This window comes from Mercenaria mercenaria, chromosome 2 (genome assembly GCF_021730395.1).
Source record: "Mercenaria mercenaria strain notata chromosome 2, MADL_Memer_1, whole genome shotgun sequence".
NCBI classification, from domain to species: domain Eukaryota; kingdom Metazoa; phylum Mollusca; class Bivalvia; order Venerida; family Veneridae; genus Mercenaria; species Mercenaria mercenaria.
The window spans coordinates 28,739,645-28,762,963 of record NC_069362.1 but is presented as its reverse complement, the minus strand read 5'-3'; the positions used below and the strand labels follow the sequence as shown (position 1 = coordinate 28,762,963).

General features: G+C 35.3%; 1 protein-coding gene across 1 annotated transcript; it reads right to left on the bottom strand.

Annotated features, from left to right (window-relative positions):
* Positions 1–1,771: 1,771 nt before the first annotated feature.
* Positions 1,772–23,271, bottom strand: LOC123563593 (acyl-CoA Delta-6 desaturase-like). The gene is made up of 12 exons (XM_053533529.1): positions 23,047–23,271; positions 22,281–22,499; positions 15,901–16,041; positions 15,340–15,486; positions 14,310–14,411; positions 13,725–13,784; positions 10,347–10,480; positions 7,398–7,485; positions 6,313–6,410; positions 4,287–4,463; positions 3,436–3,561; positions 1,772–3,126 (listed from the first exon to the last, which is right to left on the bottom strand). The coding sequence occupies exons 2-12, from the start codon at positions 22,473–22,475 to the stop codon at positions 3,066–3,068; spliced, it is 1,329 nt and encodes a 442-aa protein (XP_053389504.1). The 5' UTR covers positions 22,476–22,499; positions 23,047–23,271; the 3' UTR covers positions 1,772–3,065.
* Between the last annotated feature and the right edge of the window lie 48 nt (positions 23,272–23,319).

Sequence of the window (23,319 nt, the reverse complement as noted above, 5' to 3'; positions counted from 1 at the left end):
TCACTTCAACGTCTCACTCCAGACTCTATCCAAGACCCCCCTCCATATTATATAGTGTGTCTATTGCAGTTACAATATGACATTTCTTTCACTTACAATTTCATCCATTTACTCGCTAAATGACTTTTATAACTTCATAAATTTACTTATTTAAAATAATAGGCTCAATATATAGATATATCATTTGTAAATTAACTCAATTGTTTTGTCAATAATAAGTGTCACCAGTTGTCGGAGGCCAGCAACGCCCGACTATCCAACAGCCTTGTCAATTGAATGAATATAAAATAATTTTGTAAAAAAGCAAAATAGGGTTATGGAACCTGTGTACTGTAAGTCAGTTTATCACAGTGAATAAGTGTTCGAAGATTCAATCCATTAAGTGGTTACTAAGATACCTGCTTACATACAAAAACAACTAAATCGGGACTCCGACGCGGACGCCGACGCACGGGTGAGTCCAATAGCTCTTGCTATTCTTCGAACAGTCGAGCCAAAATACTTCAGACAGACCAAAACAAATACGAATCAATTACCCCATTTTGATGTAGTACATATACCTGTTGTTTAATATTGTAAGAGAGTAATATACATGTAGAAATGATAAAGCAGTATTTTTCAAGGATATTCAGCAGTTTATCACAGGGAAAACATTTGGGAAGACTGATGAAATCAATGAGTAATACTTACTAAATATTGTGCATTATGACAAGTAATTTTATGTAATCATATCGAATTCTGCATTTCATTCGAAGGATTATCTGCTAGTCAATGGTTTCATTTCATTCTTTCCCTTATAAACTGATGAAGTTTTATATGGTATTGTCAGGAAATGTTATCGGTTTTAAGCCGTAAACACTGTATACAGTTAACTTATTTCGGATATGATAATGAACATTTTTGCCACTTCATAAGTTCCCTAAATGCATTTGCAAGTTTCAAGACAGTTAGTATTTTGTCATCTACACAGAAACATTGCTTGAAATGCATTTTGGCGTTTTGTTTCTTAAAAATAGAAGCTGTTGCTTTCTGTTAAAAACGCTTTGAATTCCTTGACTTCATAACTAATATTTACATATTTACTCATATCTCATGTTAAATGCTCGTAAATTGGAACGTACAGATTTCACTAAAAGTCTTATCAAGCTGTTTACATATATGGCACACAATAAATAACACTTGATAGTGGTCTGGAAGTGGGATGCTCTTTAGGGTTTTATAGTCTTGGTACCGAGGCATGGGCTCGAATGTCATGATCTGTCTTCAACTGTTTCAGCCACTAGCCAGTCCACCTAAATGTCATTGTAGAGGAAACCCAATTTTGTGTCAGAGTCTGTTCCGTGACAACACAAGAAAAAAACTAACAATTTTCTAAAACAATTTCCAATGATAAGAGAGAGACGGCCCTTCTTTTTCTTGACATTCGTTGGAGCGAGTGTAATAACTACAATGCATCTTCGAAACACGCATGATGCACACGACGGTTTTCAGTGTGTTCGGAGACTGACCAGTATGACTTGTTCAGCATTTGTAAGCATGTACAGTCTATGGCAGTTACTTTAACCGAACTTCTGAACATTTTTATAAAGGCCTATGTACAGGTTTTATCTTTTTTTTTAAAAAAAAAACACACACACACACACACAAAGGCTTCCGCATTATATAATTCACCAAGATTACTTTTTGGTTATGAAAAGAGCGAACAAACCTCGGATAAAATATTTTGATAGCCTAAAACTGAGACATCAGTGATTTTAGAAACAAAAATTCGTCTCGCTTCACCTGCAGTTTATTTTATCAGTAGTATTTTTAAACTTCTGAAGCCACGGGACCGGAAGCAAATAAAAACAGCATGCTAGCATTTCGGCCAGACTGCTTATTTGTAAACTTTACAAATTAAAAGAGTTCATGTGTCAAATGTTCGTTAGATAGCACCATTTGAGATTCGCAATTGTAAATGTTTAACGAATACTAAAACTGTTTCCATACATGGCACACGAGTCTCAACTTATTGACAATTTAAGTGAACTTTCATATTGTATGAATACGTGTACCACAAATGGATGAATGTACAAATGTGTGTACCAAATAAGAATATGGATGTATATACCACATATGGATGTAGAAAACAAGTTAAGTATAAAAGTAAATAAATGATCACTAATATAACCCTGCAATCCATCGTGACAATAAAATAGTGTCCCTTTCATTTCTGAAGCATTCGAGGAATACAGGTGATATTCATTTTATTTGCAGATAAAATAGAAAAAAGCTCAGATCTCTCGCAAAGGCTACAACAATAAACCTACAATATTTCATTAACACAAATTTTCAGTTAAAAATTTAATAACAGACTTCATCAACTCATAATTTTTTCCAAATATTAACATAAAAAAATGTAATGCCAGCAGTGCGATATTTTCTATCTAAATACGAAAGCCTAAAACAAACAATTACAAATTAATAAATCAAATATAATTTAAGCGGATACAATTGCTTTGAATAATAGTCGCTTTTTGCAAGAATTTTATTTTATACGAAAGTCTTGTAAAATTTGAGAAATACAAAACCATTACCTATTAAAATCTTATCAAAAATAGTGTATAAATGTGAAAAACATTTTTGCCTATCAACATACTACATAATCATGAACAGATGCCAAATAAAATAACATATAACAACATATACGTTAACAATTACATATGTGCATATTTAAAGTATACGGATACAAAAATATAAAAGATCTTACAGGGGCTCAACAGATAAGCAGTCAGACACTTTCAAGTTCATACCCCAGGATATAATTTTAGATTGTTTTAAATTTTAATATTGTAACAGAGAGATCGGGTTTTTTCTCCAGGATTTTGAAGCCGGACATATTAGTCCGGCTTCATAAAAAATCTAAAGCATAAGTTATTGTCACTTACTGGTTTTAAATTCAAAACATGTTTCAAACTTTTCTTTCAAAATTAAAGTTAACATCTTTTTTTAGCAAAAGGGTTAGACAACAACCATAAGTATATAAATTAGTTCCCTAAAAGTTCTTTCCTGTATCTTAAGACGCCCTAATGACAGTGAAACTCGTTATATGTCTCTTGCCAAAGATCCCCTGAAGACTTCAGTGACCTGAAGAAGGAAAAGAATAATTAAATGACTTAAAATTGTGTGATAAAATATACGTTGGAAAATTAAATCCATTTTTAAAAATAATCCTGTAATGTCTAATTGTCGCCATCCAATATCAATATTCTATTACATGAAAGCTGATACATTAATCCTGTATTGAATTAAGGTACTTTTTATTCAAATTCTACAAATCATTTATCCCTTTGTAATTAAAACGGACGAATGTCGTAAAGAAAAAAAGTATATCAATATTGAACAAATTATGTACAAAAGTTGTAATGCATGATTATGCTTGCGTATTAAACTTACTTGACTATATCAACGAATGCCTGTCCTAAAGGTTTCACTATGTACGGTATGTCGTGTTTCTCGCATAAGGATTTCACTAGGGGCGCCACCTTATACAAATTGTGGCGTGGCATAGTCGGGAATAGACTGAAAGTTTCAAAAACAAATACATAAATCTATATGTATTACTCATATATTGCCCTAAACATTCTCATAATGCATTCTCATACAAGAGGCATTGTTAGGGAAAAGCTGAAATTTACATACAATGACAATAAGCTACAGTTTTTTTTATTTACGTATCGGAAAGCTCCTGTCTATGAAATCACCTCAAGATAGAGTCATTAAAAAAGCTTTCGTCTTGAATACTGTTATAATTCAAACCGCTGTTTAATATTTTCGTACCATTCAACGAAAATTAAAACAAATCTTTGTCAAATACTTTAGGTATCGTTCGATGAAAATCAAAATTAGTTGCGTGTAGAAATTTAATACTTCTTTATAAACTTGCTGCATAGTTTCCTACTATATTACAGACATATTACATAGTGTTGTCAGTAATCAACATTTCACAACAACTAAGCACGTGTTTTCCTAGGTTCGGCACCAGAGTTCTAACTATTTTTTCGCACGTGACTGAAAACCCTGCATGAATGACACGTGGGGAGAATGACATTCCGTCGCCAGCTTACTGAGATCTCTTATTACGGTAGTCAGTACTACTGAGCTAAGCAGGTGAACCCACTGTTTGTTCAAGGTCATTTGCTGGCACAATTGCCAACAACTTTTTAAAAGCAATGTTTCCCGCTTTCAGTTTTTTAAATCAACCTTTTTTATACATAATAACGTTGGAAAATTACAATTTCACTTACTGGTGTTCTATTTGATGATTAAGATGTCCTGTAAACCAATCATTGAAGAATGACTTCTCTATGTCACAAGTAGCATTCAACTGCAGCTTGAGCCAGGGACTGGCCTCATCTGCCTTGATGTCCATGGGAATATGGTTAGATTGTGACACCCAGGTAAACCAGTGACTCTCTAAACATCTAAAACAAAATATCTTCTTTTTGATAAACCAAATACATGAGAGGTATGTTAGTACATGAAAATGAAAATCAAACACAAAAAAGTTAGAAGTACTTACATTTATGGACAATATGTTTATACAACAGGGCCATGATGGCCCTTTATCGCTCACCTGTTATCATTGCACTTGAGAACAAGAAGGTCCTCAGAAAAAATATCTAAGTCCAAAGGACAGGAACAACAAAAGAAAGAAATTTAACCAAAAAGAAAAAAAAAATTCTTACAAGGTACAGATATGTCAAAATACACCTAAAAATTGGAGGTACCATCCATTATGTACCACAGAAAAGTGGTCTCGGTTTTTCCCTACGGCCAATAATAAAAAAGTTACTAAAAATAAGCTATTTATATTAACGTAAAAGGGAAGTAATTAAAAAGAAAATTATTGTAAGTGAACAAAAGAAGGATCTGCCAAATAAATCTGTTGACATAAATGAAATTTCAGATCAGTATCTTCATTAGTTACGGAGATATACCCATTTTAATTTGAAATAAAGGGAGGTAATTTGACATAAAATCAGTCCATAGTTATCTACCCTGATTGACTCAGTCCAACTAATGATAATAATGAAATTTCAAATAAGTCCTATAAGGACTTACTGATATAAATCCATTTTGACTACAATCAGGGGAGGTAATCAGATATAAAATAACTCCGGAACCTACGATTGGATCTGATTTGTCATGGAATCCAAGTTTTATTGTTGTTGAAGATATTTTGGAAGTTTGTATCAAATAAACCATAAATGAAGTCTCTATATGGCTTCAAAAGCCAAAATAGCCAATTTTGGACCTTTAAGGGGCCATAACTCTGGAACCTATGATGGAATCTGGCCAGTTCAAGAAAGGAACCAAGATCTTGTGGTGATACAACTTGTGTGCAAGTTTGGTTAAAATCAAATCATAAATGAAGTTGCTATTGTGCAGACAAGGTCAAAATAGCTAATTTTGGCCCTTTCAGGGGCCATAACTCTGGAACCCATTATGGGATCTGGCCGGTTCAACAAAGGAACTGAGATCTTATGGTAACACAAGTTTTGTGCAAGTTTGATTAAATTCAAATCATAAATGAAGCTGCTATTGTGCAGACAAGGTCAAAAAAGCTAATTCTGGCCCTTTCAGGAGCCATAACTCTGGAACCCATAATGGAATCTGGCCAGTTCAAGATAGGAACCAAGATCTTATGGTGATACAAGTTGTGTGCAAGTTTGGTTAAAATCAAATCATAAATGAAGCTGCTATTGTTCAGACAAGGTCAAAATAGCTAATTCTGGCCCTTTCAGGGGCCATAACTCTGGAACCCATAATGGGATCTGGCCAGTTCAAGAAAGGAACCAAGATCTTATGGTGATACAAGTTGTGTGCAAGTTTGGTAAAAATCAAATCATAAATAAAGCTGCTATTGTGCAGACAAGGTCAAAATAGCTGATTTTGGCCCTTTCAGGGGCCATAACTCTGGAACCCATTATTGGGATCTGGCCAGTTCAAGAAAGGAACCGAGATCTTATGGTGATACACGTTGTGTGCAAGTTTGGTTAAAATAAAATCATAAACGAGACCACTATCGTGCAGACACGAAATCGTTGACGCACGGACGGACGACAGACGAAGAGTGATCACAAAAGCTCACCTTGTCACTATGTGACAGGTGAGCTAAAAAACTTTAAATCTGGCTTGCAGATCTATCTAAAGAGTAAATTTGTAAGGATTGTCACAAGGTGCCAAGGTTGATTAATGTTTTAGTATTTATCAAGGTCAGCATACTGTTCACTGTAAAAAGAAGAACGTTTTGTTGAGAATTTAAATTACCTCATAGTAAAATAATGTGCTACTGCCCCTCCAACGCCGAGCAGAGGTATATGAAGGTAAAAATGTATTATGTAATACATTAAACAAATACTCAGTTCCTGAAAATATAAAGAAGTAAAGTTTGCTTGCAATGTTAAAAATAAATGGATTTATTACATACATGTATACATACATTCAAGTAATTCTGCATATAATTCAGGCGGATACGGGGTGATTTTAACTTGTTATTTCGAAATTTACTTTGAATACGTTTAATGGTTACGCTACTAGAAAAAGAACATTATAGTGACAACTTTTAAATCATGATTCATACAAAAAAAGTGTAAAAAAAAAATTATGGAGAAAAAAAGCGCTGACATGAAACCCTACTTTCAATATTTCAGTCACACTTCACACACAATCGAATCAGGGTGAAACATGTATTTTTGTACCACTGACCCTGCATTCTACGGCGTTGGAATGACAAGAGCTAACGAGGACAACCCCTTAAAACCGTATCTTCACGAAGATCATTGCACAACAAATCATAAAAGACCCCGATCATTTCATATTTAATAAGAAGAGTTATTAGCGGAAGAATCCCAAGTCTCTGGTACATGCATTTTAAACTACAAGGAAAATGGCAGTCAATTAATAGTACACGTACCGTTCTGAATACATTTAAATTAACTTGATAGATCAGATCTAAATGGCAAAGTAAAACTACGGAAAATAAAAATAGATTAATGAGCTGAAGTAATTAAAGATTCATCTACGAGCTTCTAGAAATCTGAAACAGTCCCTGAAGCAATTCCCAGCGACATTATTTATTTATCTGCCTCATTAAACGCTTTTGCAGATTTTGTCAATAAAAGACACATTGGTTGATACAGCCGTGTTTGCTGTAGTTACAAAATAACATTCCAAGTTAGTATCTTATCAATATATTGACAAAACAGCATGCTGAAAATTCAAATACATATACTTAAAAGGTTTCAATGTCTTGCACAAAGTTGTATATAGTAAGGATAGGAAATACTAGTACATCTCTGTAAATGACTATTCGAATGCTTTTCAAAAACTTGAAGAGAAAACAGTTTACTAACCTTCCATAATCTTCTAGTGATTTGAAATCTAAACAACATAAACTGGAAGTACACAGGGAACAGCAATGGTGGTCCGACTGAAAAAAAAAATCAACAAATTTTAATTTTTACAAGACTGCAAAGGCATCTCATCCTAGTAGTATTATTTTGCCTCAATTAAAATTGTGTTTAGAAAAAAAGGATTTTGAATTTCTTTTCAAAAGACTGGGTCGACTATTCAAACACTCTTCCGTTAGAGAAAACTCATATATTTTGGATATTCTCTTAACCCTCTACTTTTGTTACATTAAATAGGGGTACCGTATGCCTAACTCACTGAGAACTGAAGAAATTCAATATACTGAACTAAGTCTGGTCGAAATCGTTTAATATTTCAGCACAATCATGACTGACTGCATTAAATTAAATATCAAATAAAATAACTTCATTGGCACAAGTAATAGTAATTTGGCTTTCAGGCATAAATTGGAACTCATTATGGGATCTGGCCCGTTGCAACAAAGAATGAATCTTAATGGAAAAATTTTTGCAAGTTAATTAATTCAAACATAAGTGAAGGATATTGTGCAGAAAGGTCAAAAGAATTTGCCCATATCAGGAGCCATAATTGCACCCATAATGGCTAATGCTGGCCATTCCAATAGAACCAAGTCTTTGGTGATACAGTTGTGTCAGTTGTTAATCAATATCATAAATGAAGCTGATGTCAGACAAGGTCAAAATTGCTACATTGGCCCGTTTCGGGCATAACTTGGAACCTAATGGATTGCAGTCAAGAAAAACCAAGATTTTGTGACAAGTTTGTCAAGTTGGTAAATCAATCAAAAATATAGTGCTATGTGCAGAAGGTCAAATAGCGATTTTGGCTTTGGCATAATTTGAACCATTATTGGACTGCAGTTTCAGAAGGACGGACTTTGTGTACACGTTGTGTCAGTTTGTAATTTACAATATCATAACGGGAACCACTACGTGCAACAAATGTTTGACGCATCGAACGACGACACGAGAGTGATCACAAATCACTGCACTAGTGAGGTGAGCTAAAACTTAATTGCTTGCAGATTTATCTAAGAGTAATTTTAGGATTGTCACAGTGACCAAGGTTGATAATGTTTAGTATTTATCAAGGTCAGCATACTGTCATGATAAAAAGACTTTTGTTGAGAAGTAATACCATTGTAAAAATGTATGCCCTCCAACGCCGAGCAGAGGTTAAGGAAAATGTTTATAATATTTAACAATACTCGATTCCTGAATTTTAGACCGTAGTTTGACTTTCAAACTGTTAAAAATCAAGATGAATTTCATACAACTTTCATACAATCCAAAGTAATTCTCTTAGATCAGGCGAACGGGTTTTTATTGTATTTGAATTTACTTTGACTACGTTTTTAATGGTACGACCTTTCAAAAAAGACAGTATCATAGGTGACACTTTAAATCATGATTTACAAAGTGTAAAAAATTCATGGGAAAAAAAGCGCTGACATGAAACCCTACATGTTTTTTCAGTCCTTCACACTACATCGAACAGGTGAAATTTTTTGTACCCACATGACCCTGCATTTACGACCTGGACTAGACAGACTAACGAGGAACCTTAAAACCATATCTTCACAAGATCTATGCACAACAATGCATAAAGGCCCAGATCATTTCATATTTTAGACTAGACTAGTTATTAGCGGAAGAACCTTCGAAGTCTCTGTACCTGCATTACCATCAGATGAAATGGCAGTCCAATTATAGTACGTACCGTTCCTGAATAATTAATATGCTTTAGATCAGATCTAAGCAAAGTTAATTACGAATAAATAGATTATGAGCTGAAGTAACTAAAGTTATTTGAGGCTTTGAACCATCTGAAACAGTAACCTGAAGCAATCCAGCGACATTATACTATTTTTGCCATTAACGCTTGCAGATTTTCAATAAAAAACATGTTGATACGCCGTGTTGCGAGTTAAATACATTCCAAGTTAGTATCTTATCAATATTGACAAACGCTGCTGAACTAATTTCAATGCATACTTACCAGGTTTCAATTCTTGCACAAATGTATATAGTAAGGTAGAATACTGTACTCTGTATGACTTCGAATGCTTTCATGAAAACTTGAAGGAAAATTTACTACCTTCCTAAATCTCTAGTTGTTTCAAATTTAAACAATACTGGACAGTTACGGGACAGCAATGGTGGTCGACGAAAAATCACAGATTTTAACTTACAGACTGCAAGGCATCATCACAGTTGAAATTTGCCCAATTAAATTGTGTTGAAAAAGGATTTGTGAATTTCTATGTTCAAAGAGGGTCGACATTCAACACTTTCGTTAGAGAATCTATTTTTAGATCCTATACCTCTACTTTTGTACATAAGCAGGGTACCGTTTGCCAACTCTGAGACTGAGAATTCAAGATTGAACAATCTGGACGAATCTTCATAAGATTCAGCCTGAATTCAATGATGACTCTAGAAATTAATCACTATTACAAAAAGATAATTACGACGCAGCAGCTACGCAGTGTAGATCAAATGGCATGCACTTTCCTTTGCATCTGAGATAGCTTATGCAAAAGCTAACTCTTCAATTTACTGTGAAGATATCAGAAAGTTACATCGTAACGAATATCAAAAATCGAAACATTTTTCGATCTTTCACAACCAGATATATCTACATTCGTATGTATTTCACGCGATAAAAAAACAAAACAAAAAAAAAACACTTCAAATTAGAGAGAGTACATAGCATAATTATGGAAAACGAACTGCTGCATAAAAAGAGGTAGCAACGAAAAATTGATATTCCATAAAGCACTGTGCAGTCCTATAGTTCCATATAGTCTTCAAATGAATTTGTTACTGACTGTAAGTCCGCTGACTATGTTAAACACTTTTCTGTTTTTTTAAATTACCGATCAACTAACCTACCAAAACATTAAATGTTAATAATGACTGCTTGTAACTTCGAAAGATTTTTCTAGAAAGTTGGCGTTTATAATGATAAAAACTACCTGGACGGGCATGACGTCGCCGACAACAAACAACTTCTCCAAACGTACATCCGGGTCCTTGTTCATCTGGAAAAAAAAAACTGCAGGTAAATGTACACGTATACCGTTCAATCAGTAATTTTCGTGGGAGGACCAACTTTCGTGGATTTCGCTAATTCAATCTTAATATGCAAACTTTGTATGGGCCTTGAATACTCTTGTTTCAAATTTTATAAAATACAAATCCGAAGATAGGTTAACAATTAGTTGATGCATTTGTGTCATACATCGCAGCATATGATTGAGATATGGAGATTAACAAAATCGAAACAGCTAGAAAATTTACAATTGAAATTCTGTAAGACTATTTTGGTGTAAGACAATCTACTTTTAATGTGGCTGTGTATGGTAAGTTAGGCCGATCCCCACCTTACAACAAGAGCACCGCCTTGCGGGTGCTGACGCTCATCTGATTTTTTTTGTGTAATAGAAATATTGTCCTACCCATGATTTTCTAAGTCTAAAAAGGGCCATCATTCTTGCAAAAAGCAGGATAGAGTTATGTTTCTTGATGTACAGTGTTCACTTATGATGGTGAAAAACTGTTGCAAGTTTTAAAGCAATAGCTTTGATAGTTTATGAGAAAAGTTGACTTAAATATAATACTCAACCAAGAAAATGATTTTCTAAGTCCAAAAGGGGCAATAATTATTGCAAAAAGCAGGATGGAGTTATGTTGCTTGCTGTACAGGGTCAGCTTATGATGGTGAACAAGTGTTGCAAGTTTCAAAGCAATCGCTTTGATAGTTTACAGAGGATAAAAAATTAACCCTAACATAAAACATATAAACCGAGATAATCTTGGATTATATTTCTTAAGATCTCAAAAGGGGCCCATTAAAATCTTATGCACAAACAGCAGGATGGAGTTATGTTTCTTGCTGTACAGGTCAACTTATGATGGTGAACAAGTGTTGCAAGTTTTAAAGCAATAGCTTTGATAGTTTAGGATAAAAACTGACCTAAACATAAAACTTAACCAAGAAAACTGATTTTCTAAGTCCAAAAGGGGCAATAATTCTTGCAAAAAGCAAGATGGAGTTATGTTTCTTGATGTACAGGGTCTGCTTATGATGGTGAACAAGTATTCCAAGTTTCAAAGCAATAGCTTTGATAGTTTAGGAGAAAAGTTGACCTAAACATAAAACTTAACCAAGAAATCTGATATTTTCTAAGTACAAAAGGGGCCATAAATCTTGCAAAAAGCAAGATGGAGTTATGTTTCTTGCTATACAGGGTCAGCTTATGATGGTGAACAAGTATTCCAAGTTTCAAAGCAATAGCTTTAAAAGTTTAGGAGAAAAGCTGACCTAAACATAAAACTTAACCAGGCAACGCCGACGCCGACGCCGACAACCGCTCAAGTGATGACAATAACACATCATTTTTTTTTCAAAAAATCAGATGAGCTAAAAATGTATACATACGCATCGTCAAAATACTGTTAAAATTATGGGTAGTGATAATATTGTTATAAGAACTATTGTCGATTTTGCTACGAATAGAAGAATATTCTTGTTAAGCATTGTTTACAAGAGCTCCGCAAATGGGCAAAATACGCCCAAAGTCCTAGATCAAAGGAGGGGGAAGAAAAATTTAAAGATTTTGCTTTGGTGTGTGTGTCAGACGGGGATGTAATGCGGGTTGGGGGCGGAGTTGAGGGTTTTGCACAGCGGCGGTGATTGTATATTGGAGCACAATAAACTAAAAGTGAATTTTTCGGTCGGGGTAGGGGCCTTTGACCTTCAAACCAAGTTCATGTGCTCTCTGCACATTGTCTCATGACCACCTATCTATATACCAAGGTCGAAGTCATTACCTTCGAATGGTAATTAAGTCATGCTCTAGACATAAAATATTTGACCTTGCAGTAACCTTGACCTTTGACCTACCGGCCTGGTTCATTCGATCGAATACTAATGCACAAGAATATAAAAGTGATTTGTGTGTGCATGTGGTGTAAAATGGAAGACAGTTGGACGTGGGGCAGTAATGTGGATTGTTTACTCCAAAAATTACCTACTCACCACCCACCTGTACTGCAATTCTAAAGTCAATACCTTGAATAGTTTGAACTTGTGTTCCTGACACAACATACAAAGGCCAGATTTGAACTCACTTTGTGGTGTTGACCTTTGACCTACCGACCAAGTTCATGCGCTCTCCAAATCGTCTCATCGTCTCCCACCTCTATGCCATTTTAAAAAATCTTGAATGGTTGTCAAGTTATGCTCCAGTCAATACCTTGAATGGGCATTAAGTTATGCACTTGACACGAAATATGAAGGACAAATTTGACCTATGAGCTCCATTTGTGACCTTGACCTTTGACCTACCAACCAGGTCCATGCGCTCTGCACATCATCTCCCTAAATGCTATGTTTACAATCAATACCTTAAATAGTTAACAATTTATGCTCCGCACATGAAAAATCAGGTACGAATTTGACCCTTGAACTCCAGTTGAAACCTTGATCTTTGACCTACCAACCTGCTTTATGCGCGATGCATAATTATCATCTCATCGTCACCTACCTTTATGCAAAGTTTAAAATCAATAGTCAATACCTTGAATGGTTATCGAGTTATGCTCCGCACACGAAATATGACAGACAAACGGACAGACGAGCAGACCGACTGACGCACGCGTCATCATATGCCAGTTGGGCGTATGCAAATTGGTTACTTTGATATGACTTTCTAGAAATATGCTAAATTTTGTTAATGTTTGTTTCTCAATGTTTGAGCAAAGACTGTCTGATGAATTTGTTCAAGACTGGAGCAGCATATTTTATCTACGTAATCTGAGAAAAAATCTTTTGTTTCCGAATCTTACTTAGACAGAATCATATCAAGAAAGCTCAGCATAGGCTTCGCATACAAATTGGCAGAAGAATTTTAACTGAACTACTCATACAGACACGTTATATTCTATTAACGGGCTGACAAGTTCAATATATTTTATATTCTTTTCACGCGAGTCAATTCATTTAAAACAAAGCAAAATATTGCACTCGGATATTGACGAGTGTATTTGTAGTACATGCCTTTAAGTGTTAACCTTGAACTATAGAATAAATAATTTTGTACACTAGCCTATAGTAAAGTGACCTTTTATAATATCGATCGCATTTAAAGTTTTGAACCTTACATAACCCAAAACTTTAACAATATACTTCGGTCTTTTGGAAAAACATGTTAGCAAGTGGGTGTATTTGTGTTCTGATTTGTGAACTCGTCTACGTACAGGCTATATAACAATTATACTGACCACATTTGGTTTAGCGTGATGTTGATAATGTAAGTTATTCCACCAGCTTGAGGAACAGCCCTGGAACAGAAGAAAATACAAAAGTCTTAATAAATATAATGAAATTGTGAGAACATGACAATGCACTGGTTTTCTTCACTGAAACTGACTATTTAATACCACTTTCATCAGCCAGTGTATCTTTATTCAAACGGAAGAATCCGGCCACAGCGGAATAGATGATCTTGACCATGAACTGATAAGGTCAAATTTAAATTCTGTACGCCATCTAATTATGGAAAACATTTGTGAAAGATATTGCTAATTCAACCAAAGTGGAAGACATAGAAAACAAAACTAAATTCTGAGAAAGTATTTGCAGTTCAGTAGTTCCAATTCGGTATATATTTATAATACACGGCCAAGAACGCCCATGCATTTTATCCCCAACCGCCATTTATGAAGTTGCCGAGTTCATGTAGCTATAGCAGTCAGTCATAATACGACCGGCGGCGTTACGTTTTAATTTGCACGTTCCGTTTGAATATTGATCGAAACATATTATCTGTTTATCCTACATTCACTCAACATTTATTGAAATATTACCTTAAAGAAAGTCAAAATGAAATGGTGAAAGTAATGGTTTGATTTGGAGTCCTTGAACACCGACAGGTGACCAAAGTCATGATGCAGCCATCCTGCTTGTGTCTGAAATAGAAAGTACAAGGTGGTCACTGCAATAACCAATCACACTCAAATCTATTGTCATATTAATTGCAAGAGTTCCTCTTTGACCAAATAGACAAGGACGCCTATTTCGAATCAGTGGCCGCTGATGGTCCGAACCTCCCACATAGTCGACATACGGAATGTTTGTAAGTGTACATCTGGTGTATCTTTCCGCCATTAAAAGTGGAAAATCGGAGAAAAGGCATTGTCTTACTTTCAAACCTAACAAAAAGCCAACCTTTATATAACAGCCAACCTTTATATAACATTTGAAGCTAACTGTATTTGTTTTTGTTCGGTATAACGTCACACCGACCCAATTATAGGTCATAATATGACGACTTTCCTGCTTTCCATAACAGAGAAAGACTCCAGATGCCCCTTCCGGCGTTATTTCATCACAGGCGGGCACCTGGGTAGAAACACCGACCGTCCGTAAGCCAGCTGGATGGCTCCCAGTATGAAGAATGCTACGCCCGAGTGAAGCTTGAACCCAGTTCGGTAAGTGGCAAGTAATTTAAAGTCAGCGACTTTAACCACTCGGCCAAGGCGGTCCCTCACAATTTTGATTTTATGTACAGTCCAGTAACGTTACTAATGTTATGAAACAGCGATAGTTAACAGCTGGTCGGGGGAAAACCCCAACTCAAAATATCAAATCATAAAGTCAATTGCTTAGCTACATAATGTATTAACATTCCAAAAATGTGACTGCATTTTCATATCTATTATAACAAACAGTAAAAATCCTGAACACAATGTCAATTTTGTTTAAAGCGTAGCTGGTAAGTGTCACGTACAGCACTTAAAGTTGGGTATTTTCGTACAGAAAATTTTTGCTTGAACATTTTTGGCACAGATTTTGACATTTTATCGCGGCTTCAATTTGAACGGAGAAAGGTCTTACCTGGGCGGTAGAATACATTATCAATGAGGCGACCACTGTCCAGAAATGGACACCATACCATAGAAACACGAGATAGGCAAGAACTTGTAGAACAAGTATATGTCCTAAAGTAACCGAGTAGAAAACATAGCTTGGTTCAAACAGTTTCTGAAAGAACAAAATAATGTTTATACATCTAAAGCAAAAGTAAAAATGTAAATATAAAAAATACTACCTACAAAAATTTCAAATATCGGGGAATTTTAATTCCTTATGGGTAGATTTATTTCTTGAATATGTTGAATACCACATGTGGCTTGTTTTAAGAAACGGACGGTGATTGTTCATGCAGCTGTACGGTCAGCTCAAAACATGCAATTTTACTCTCTTGTCAATAGACGTTTACTTTGATTTATCTTCAAAATCAAATGCACGAGTCCTTCACCAAAGGACTATCTAACATTAAGATTATAATCTAAACGGTCGCACTCAGTTGCAAATGTTTTTAAAAGAATAATTCGCTTGAGACTAAATATATAAACACACAGAAATAATTGTTACAGAAGGGTGTTCTTAAATTACCATTCTAATTGCTGTTTCTTTCAACTTTCTGAAATCTTTGTTCATTTCATGATCCACGTAACCTTCCACAGGCCCGACATGAATTGGTTTAAGGTACTTCTTCACATGGTCCAAATTAGTATGGAAAGCACCGAACGCTTCCTGTAAAACAAGGAAGAAAATTTAGTTGGCCTATATGTTTACGCTTATATAGCACTCACGGATTACAGCATGAACACAAGTTACATACACATGTAACATTGATAATCTTTCGCTATTTATACTTGAGTGAGCAGACAGAGAAAATCATCAATGGAAAATGATATGTAAGCAGTCCTAACGTTGTATTTTATCCGGTTCTGAAAAGACGACGTGCACTCAGTCGTGTATAAATTATATCCACAAGGCATCTTTGCAGATTTCGTTAAAATATAATAACTTTAACATACTCAAAAAAAATGTAGTAATATCATACATCAGACTTTTATATGTGGTTATACTATGTGTGTTATGTATTAATAGATATTGTCGGCTTAAGTTGATGTGGACAATGAACTGTGAATGTGCTGTAAATACTCGGGGTCTTCTCAAGGCATACTAATATTTCATTCACTGTTAGTAACTTACATTAGCTGACATTGTTCATGACAGAACGTCTTCAAGTATTATATAAACAGACTGAATGGAACTGAGTCTTGGTTATGTTCTATGTTTGTATAGGAAGTAATTAAATTTGGGACAATATAAATGAATGTTAGTAAAGGAATGTTCTCATAAGACATTAGAAGAGTTGTTTTAACCAAGCATGAGTAAAGTGTTTTATCAAGAGCTCTCCAAAATGTACATGTACTTAGAATAAGATTTCTTTAAAAAAAAGATAATAATTCTACAAAAGTTCCATACACTGTGTTTCCCATTTCATTTGATACATTTCGTTTCTGCCTTCGTCATATGTAAGTCCGTCTGTCCGTCTTCATATAGCCTGATCTAGCTTCTCAAAATCCTCTGCTAGGATTTAAACTTCACAGAAATGATATTATGAAGCCTTGTTGTGCGTATCCTCGGTTTTTTGTGGAGTAAGGGTCCCTTAAAAGTAGTTTTTGAATGAAATTTGTCCAAACTGCTTTATAATTAGCAGGATTTGAAACAAATTTCATAGGAATGATCCGTACAAATTCTAGCTGAGCATGTATCACGAGGTTCATATTTAAATGATCTTGTACTGAGTAATGGCCATTTGATTATCATACATAAAGTCTATGAAGAGATTTTTTCTGTAATTCATCTCCAAATTTCATTGAAGCCTAAGGGATTTATTGAAATAAGATGTGCATATCGTTGGTACATACTGCTCTAAATATTTTCTCGGACTTATGTCCATTATTCATTTTACTGGAAAAAAATGTTCGGACTACTCCTATTATACTGTTTGTATGATTTGACTGAAACGTCTTAGGAATGATAGTTGCAGGTCTATATTATTCATCAGTTATGGATTGTACGTTGAATGATTTGACGAATTAATATTAATTCATTATTAGAGATAAAAATTATGTAGACAGGTCCTTTTTCATCATTTTGGGAACGTCATCAACACCAGTGGAATTAGGAAAATCCTCTTGAAAATTGTTTTATTTGAGAAAATTTGCAAATAAACAAAATCTATGTAAAGATATTTTTGTTTAAAATATTAATGGACTGCATTTCAGAAAGGTAAAATAGAGAAAAGTGGAAACTTCACAGGTCGCTCAACACGACAAAAACGAAAATGTTGCAGGCTCGGTTTGATTGAGCCTGTTCATGGACGGTAGTGGAAATGCATGCTACCGTCCACGCCCTCTAGCCCCAGGTTGAGCAGAACACTAATTTGGGTATACTTAATTCAGAATTGTGGAAAAAATACTTTCTTTGCTTTGGGATTACCTCCTTTTACTGGAGGTAGATTTATAGGGGAAAAAGCCCTGCTAGAAATTTTTGTCAACGCTTCATTTCAAAATTCTAGTCCAGCTTTCAATGATAGTAGGAAGTGCTTGGTATAAAGCCTTGTTGAGCATATCATTGGCACGTCCGCTCGAAATATTGTTTGCGGAGTTATTTCTCTTAAAATAATTTTTGAATAAAATGAGTAGCAAACCTAGGTATGGGTCCTGCCGCTAAACAATTTTTCACTGATATATGAACTAAAGTTCACATAACACCGTTAAAAATTTCATTCAGTATTCAGTTACAAAGTTTACATTATTTATTTTACATCGTTTTTTAGAAACTTAATGTAAATGTAAACTGTCATTTATATACATTTCATTCAGCTATTGTGAAAAGGTAAATAGTTATACATATTAATCAGTTTCGCATAAAAGTAATGCTCTGACCTTTCTAAAAATCATATTCTATAATATAAAGAATCATCATCAAACTTTATATAAAGGTTACAGCGTCAATAATAGTAAATATAGGCAAGTTGGCGAGCGTAGCGAGCCGAATAAAAAAGAATGGACATCCAAGGATATTTTGATATAATGAAAAATGGAAGCTTTGCCGAAAAAGGAGTGCGATCGCACCCGTCGCACCCCTCCCTTCTCACCGCTTGCTACGCCCTTACAGTATATGTTTCATTGTTGGGAAGTTAACATTACTTTCCCCGTTTTATTTTCTCAGCAAGAGAGAAAAATCGTTTATGAAATATCTCTCAAGCATGATTATATATGGAAGAGCACTTTCATGTATAAGAGACTATCGAGAAAATAATGTAAAAAAGAGGATAATTTGTTTAGGATTGCGCACTTTAAGCACATGAAAATGAAATGCACGGCTTCTACCAGTTTCATCAACTATGGATACACATTTATAAAAAGTGAGAGTTTAAAAATTTCAACACTAGCTTAAAGTGAACTTCAGATGATCACCAAACTGTAATAACATGGTCTCCGATCAGTCTAATTTCAGTATGCACAGTTAATGGGTGCGATTTGTCACTGTGTTAAAGCAACTTAAAAATAGTTTGCTTGGTACATTTTAGGCATAACATTTTCCATGAAAAAAAAAAAAAACAGCAACAGTTACTTGCTGAGAACAGGTTAACTTGTACCGGTAAACAATCCAGGAACACTGGTTAGGCCAACTGCCTGCCGTTACATAACAGAAATACTGTAAAAAACGGCGCTTACCAAAACAAACCAACAAATGAATAAATGTGTTTTGAAACGCTCCCTAGACAGTCCGTATTCGATGTTCACAGTCAGACTTCACATAAACCGACAATGTCTAATGGGCCAAAAATTCAAACTTTGCCGGCGATGAAATTTGTCACTCAGAACTAGATTATATATAAAATGTTCTGCAATCTGACTAAAGTACATCTCCTATATTACGCTACGCATAGGATCTGAAAACGACCTATTCATTGCCTCGTTCTGACGGCTCTTTCGCTAGCCAATCAGAGCCTAGCTTGCAACATCTTGCAAATCTACATGTAGCATTGACTTTTGATATTTACAATTCTTATGTCGTTATGTATCAGATAGCCGGTTAGCTCAGTCGGTAGGCCACTTGCTTTGTAAGCGAGGGGTCCCGGGTTCGAGTCCTAGAATAACCGCATATTTTTCTTATCCTTTGACAATCGAACAAGTCGTCTGATTGGATAACATAAAAATAGCAATACTGGAAATCCAAAATATACAGAAGACGAATGTGAATAGGTCGTTCTCAGATCTTCGTTTAGAAGATCAAGTACTTTAGTCAGATTGAATGTTCTGTAGACTACCGACCAAAGCGGGGGTCGGGGCGAAAGGGGTGGGAAGAAGCAATGACAACTTTGGTGTGGAAGCGGCCTTACAAGGAATTTGTGTGCGAGCGAGAGAATAAGCAAGAACTTTGGTGTGCGGGCGGGCGAACAAGGAAATATGGTGCGCGAGCGTGTAAATATTTTCTTCGAATGATTAGTTCAAAACAATTTGATTGCAAACCGGTTTTAACCTTTGTAACGTGAACTCGATTTACTAAATGACAAAATGGAAGTGTGTTTGTTTTTTTATTTCATAAGCGATAAATCGATTATACAATCAGTCGTGATCACAAACACTTGTATAAATGTGTATACACTACGAGACAATATTGACAATAATTTCGAAATCGATCTGACCTAAATTATAACACCGCCAATCAACAATGGTCGTATTGTATAATCCGTGATATACTTAATCAAAAAATAATCCTGCCCAGTGATTCGTCATATTGTCTGGGATCTCCACTGATAATGACTGAAAATTAACAAAGAAGAGGTTTGTAAGTCTTTCTGTCATATTTCTCAACAGATTTAGCTAGGTTAACCTCATTATTGGACTTGTGTGTCCCAAACGGCCATTGAGATCATTTGTCAACATTTCTATCTCTCTTTTTTTTATTCATTTATTACATTATATTATATCATATCATATCATTATTTATTTAATTTATCGTCATTTTTCGTATCTTTTTTATCAAATCGGTAAGTCTTATTAAAGGAAACAATTACTGTTCATGTTAATTCAATACTGAACTGAACAGAACAGAGCAGAACAGAACAGAACAGAATGTACTTTATTTTCGAAGACACAGTATTCTGCAAGAACAATTGAACAAATAAGTAAAGAAAAAACGTATACTTCCAGTCGTTCTTTTAAGTGTTTGGTCCAGTCGTCTGTCTGTCCGCTCTGAATCTTGAATGATAATAATGGCCCCAATAGCAATAATGAGGCGACGGGCAGCACCAAAGATCTAAGGTCAAATTAGCAGTTTTGTATGACTTCGCATGTTCGTCGTGATAATATGCGGACCTACATTTTCAGCCTTGTCAGTTAAGTTAAATGACGTTACGTTCGTTGTCGCATCCTTTAAATCTTAACATGACGGAGTGCAGATCGCAAGATACGCTGCCGCCCTGTGACAACGCAATGGTTTGTATTTGCACCTTATCGAACATTTCACTAGTCTACTTGACACGGACAGTCAGGGTAGCTCTATATAAAGAGCAAAACTTCAGTCATGTCTATTCAAGGTCACACACTCAGTAAAATCAAAGGTCATGTTGAACGATGTTCAAGTCTGCTCATCTTTTACGATTACTGGACATTGTATAACAAAACACAAATATGAGCCATGCCATGAGAAAATCAACATAGTGGGTTTGCGACCAGCATGGATCCATGCTGTTCACTTTCAAAGTCTATTGCCATTAAAGAAACTGTAAGCGAACAGCATGGATCCTGACCAGACTGCGCGGTTGCGCAGGCTGGTCTGGATCCATGCTGGTCGCAAAGCCACTATGTTGATTTTCTCATGGCGCGGCTCGTATTCACCACAATGAGTGTGCGACCCATTCGGGTTCAAGGTGAGTGTATTAATTACTTTGGATTTAGATACTTTTCAACTGATTCCGTAGTTTAGTGGTTAGAGGCCTGAAGATTATAGGGCGAGAAATAAAACCCTTACCTAGTAACTATTTTTCAGTTCCCGCCCACTTTTTCATCTTAAAACATTATTCTAATTGTTTATTGCACAAATTCTTTAAGCATATCTATATTCAAGGATACTGACCATAAAACCTTAAATAAACAATAAAACCTCTAAAAGACTTGTTATTTCTAGTGTAGACTTCAGATGCTTGTTGTATAGCTTATAACATGTTTACCTATGAAAGTTTTAAATAGTAACTTTCATAAAAAAAAGTGTTGTCTGAGGACCTTTTTGTTAGATATCAATTAAGTGCGTTTTATTTGACCTGGCGGGGCGGAGTTAATCTCTAGCTTATGCAAATAATGGTATTCTGTTCTGTTTTGTTCATATGCTGCACAATATTGCAGTGGACCGTCGCGAAACCCCGCCCCGCCAGGTCGTTTAAAATAAACTAAAAGGAAGTCCAACATAGAAGTTATAAAGCTACGATGGGTGGGGCAAAGTATACAGATAGTGTAGGTTGTAACTGATAACCGAATGCGTCAGGCGAGTTTCATTATGAATGTCACCATTTATTTAATTTACCTTCACACAAAGTATACAAAAATAAACATCGGGTTCTAACACCAGATTTTATTTATTTACCTGTGTAACTACGGAGCCCTTTGTGAGTCAGCAAGAAAACTGTTACACACAGTTATATTTACTGAATATACAAACGATTTAGCAGTAATTGTACCGTTACTGCTGCAGGCACTGAGAGATGTTGATGAATTCAGCGTTTCATACTCATATAATAAAATGAGAAACTTTTATATGTTCACCAGCATGCAAAAACTATACTGCAAAATAATTTCCTTCTGTTATTTAGATTGCTGGCATGAGTACACTTGAGACGGCAAAGAATAAGCAGAAATGATGAATCGCGCAAACTAAGAGTTTAATGAATTTGACGAGTTAATACGTACAGTAGCGTCTTGTCCAGCGTAGTGACCTAGAAGCTTTGCTCCACCGGGATGCTTTTTGGACCATTCCGTTACGTCGTACACGTGACCGTCAATAACTATCCACCGGTCATCACGAGACGAATGTTTCTCCACCTCACTCCATGGGATAACCTGCCCCGCCCCTAACTTCTCTCGTCTCTCTCCCCCACGACCCATTGGAAAACTACAGCTGAACAAATCCTGTGAAATCGAAGAAATCCTGACAATTTGTCTGCATATGTATATATATGATAATGTAAACTGCAATCATAAATGCAAAGACTGTAATAAGAATGCATACTTGTTTTTTTCTATGATTTGAACGCAGATTATTTCTTAATGCACCGCGAATTGTAAGGATTGCTTTAACCATTTGGCTTATAGGGATGACTTATTCTCGATTTGATATTTTGTAGTTGCCATGTTCAAACGGGACAGCGACAGCCAAAAGTTATCATGCTGTCCTGAAACGCCCTAGTATTTGACTAGGTATAAAGGATCGGTAAACATTTATACACGTATTGACAATCCGTTGCTCAATTTGTATGTATGAATCCTTCTTAGATTTCTTTATATCGTACAGAAATGAATTTGAGTGACATCAATGTAATACACGTTACCAAGGCTGCTTCAAAAGCTCAAAGCCGGCTAACACCCGGTATGCAACATTTAAACTGATTCAAGCACGTGTTGGTCAGGTGTCCTGGAAACGGAACTAAACAAATGCGGTATTTAGTGTTATACATACCTTAATTCAAATTAATACACATGAATTTTATAATAAATATCCAAAACACTAAACTATATGCTACACTGCCTTCCAAATATTCCAAAATAAGTTGTGATTTTTGCAACCAATCATGAATATGAAAACTATATAAACGTTCTAGTTTATGTCGTACGACACTGCATTCTATCGATTCGTGGTTTTGTGATTCACCACGCTTCATTCACGTTACTACCTGAAACGAACAGGGTCAAATACTTGTTGAAATACCGCACGCTATTTTAAGTGTTAGGC

Excerpts from the sequence above, each read along its gene's own strand:
- LOC123563593 (XM_053533529.1), bottom strand. The coding sequence starts at position 22,475 with ATGGGTCGTGGGGGAGAGAGACGAGAGAAGTTAGGGGCGGGGCAGGTT. Across the intron at positions 13,785-14,309 it reads TCATTTTGACTTTCTTTAAG|GGCTGTTCCTCAAGCTGGTG; the intron begins GTAATATTTCAA and ends CTTCTGTTCCAG. Across the intron at positions 3,562-4,286 it reads AATCATCAAATAGAACACCA|TCTATTCCCGACTATGCCAC; the intron begins GTAAGTGAAATT and ends TGAAACTTTCAG.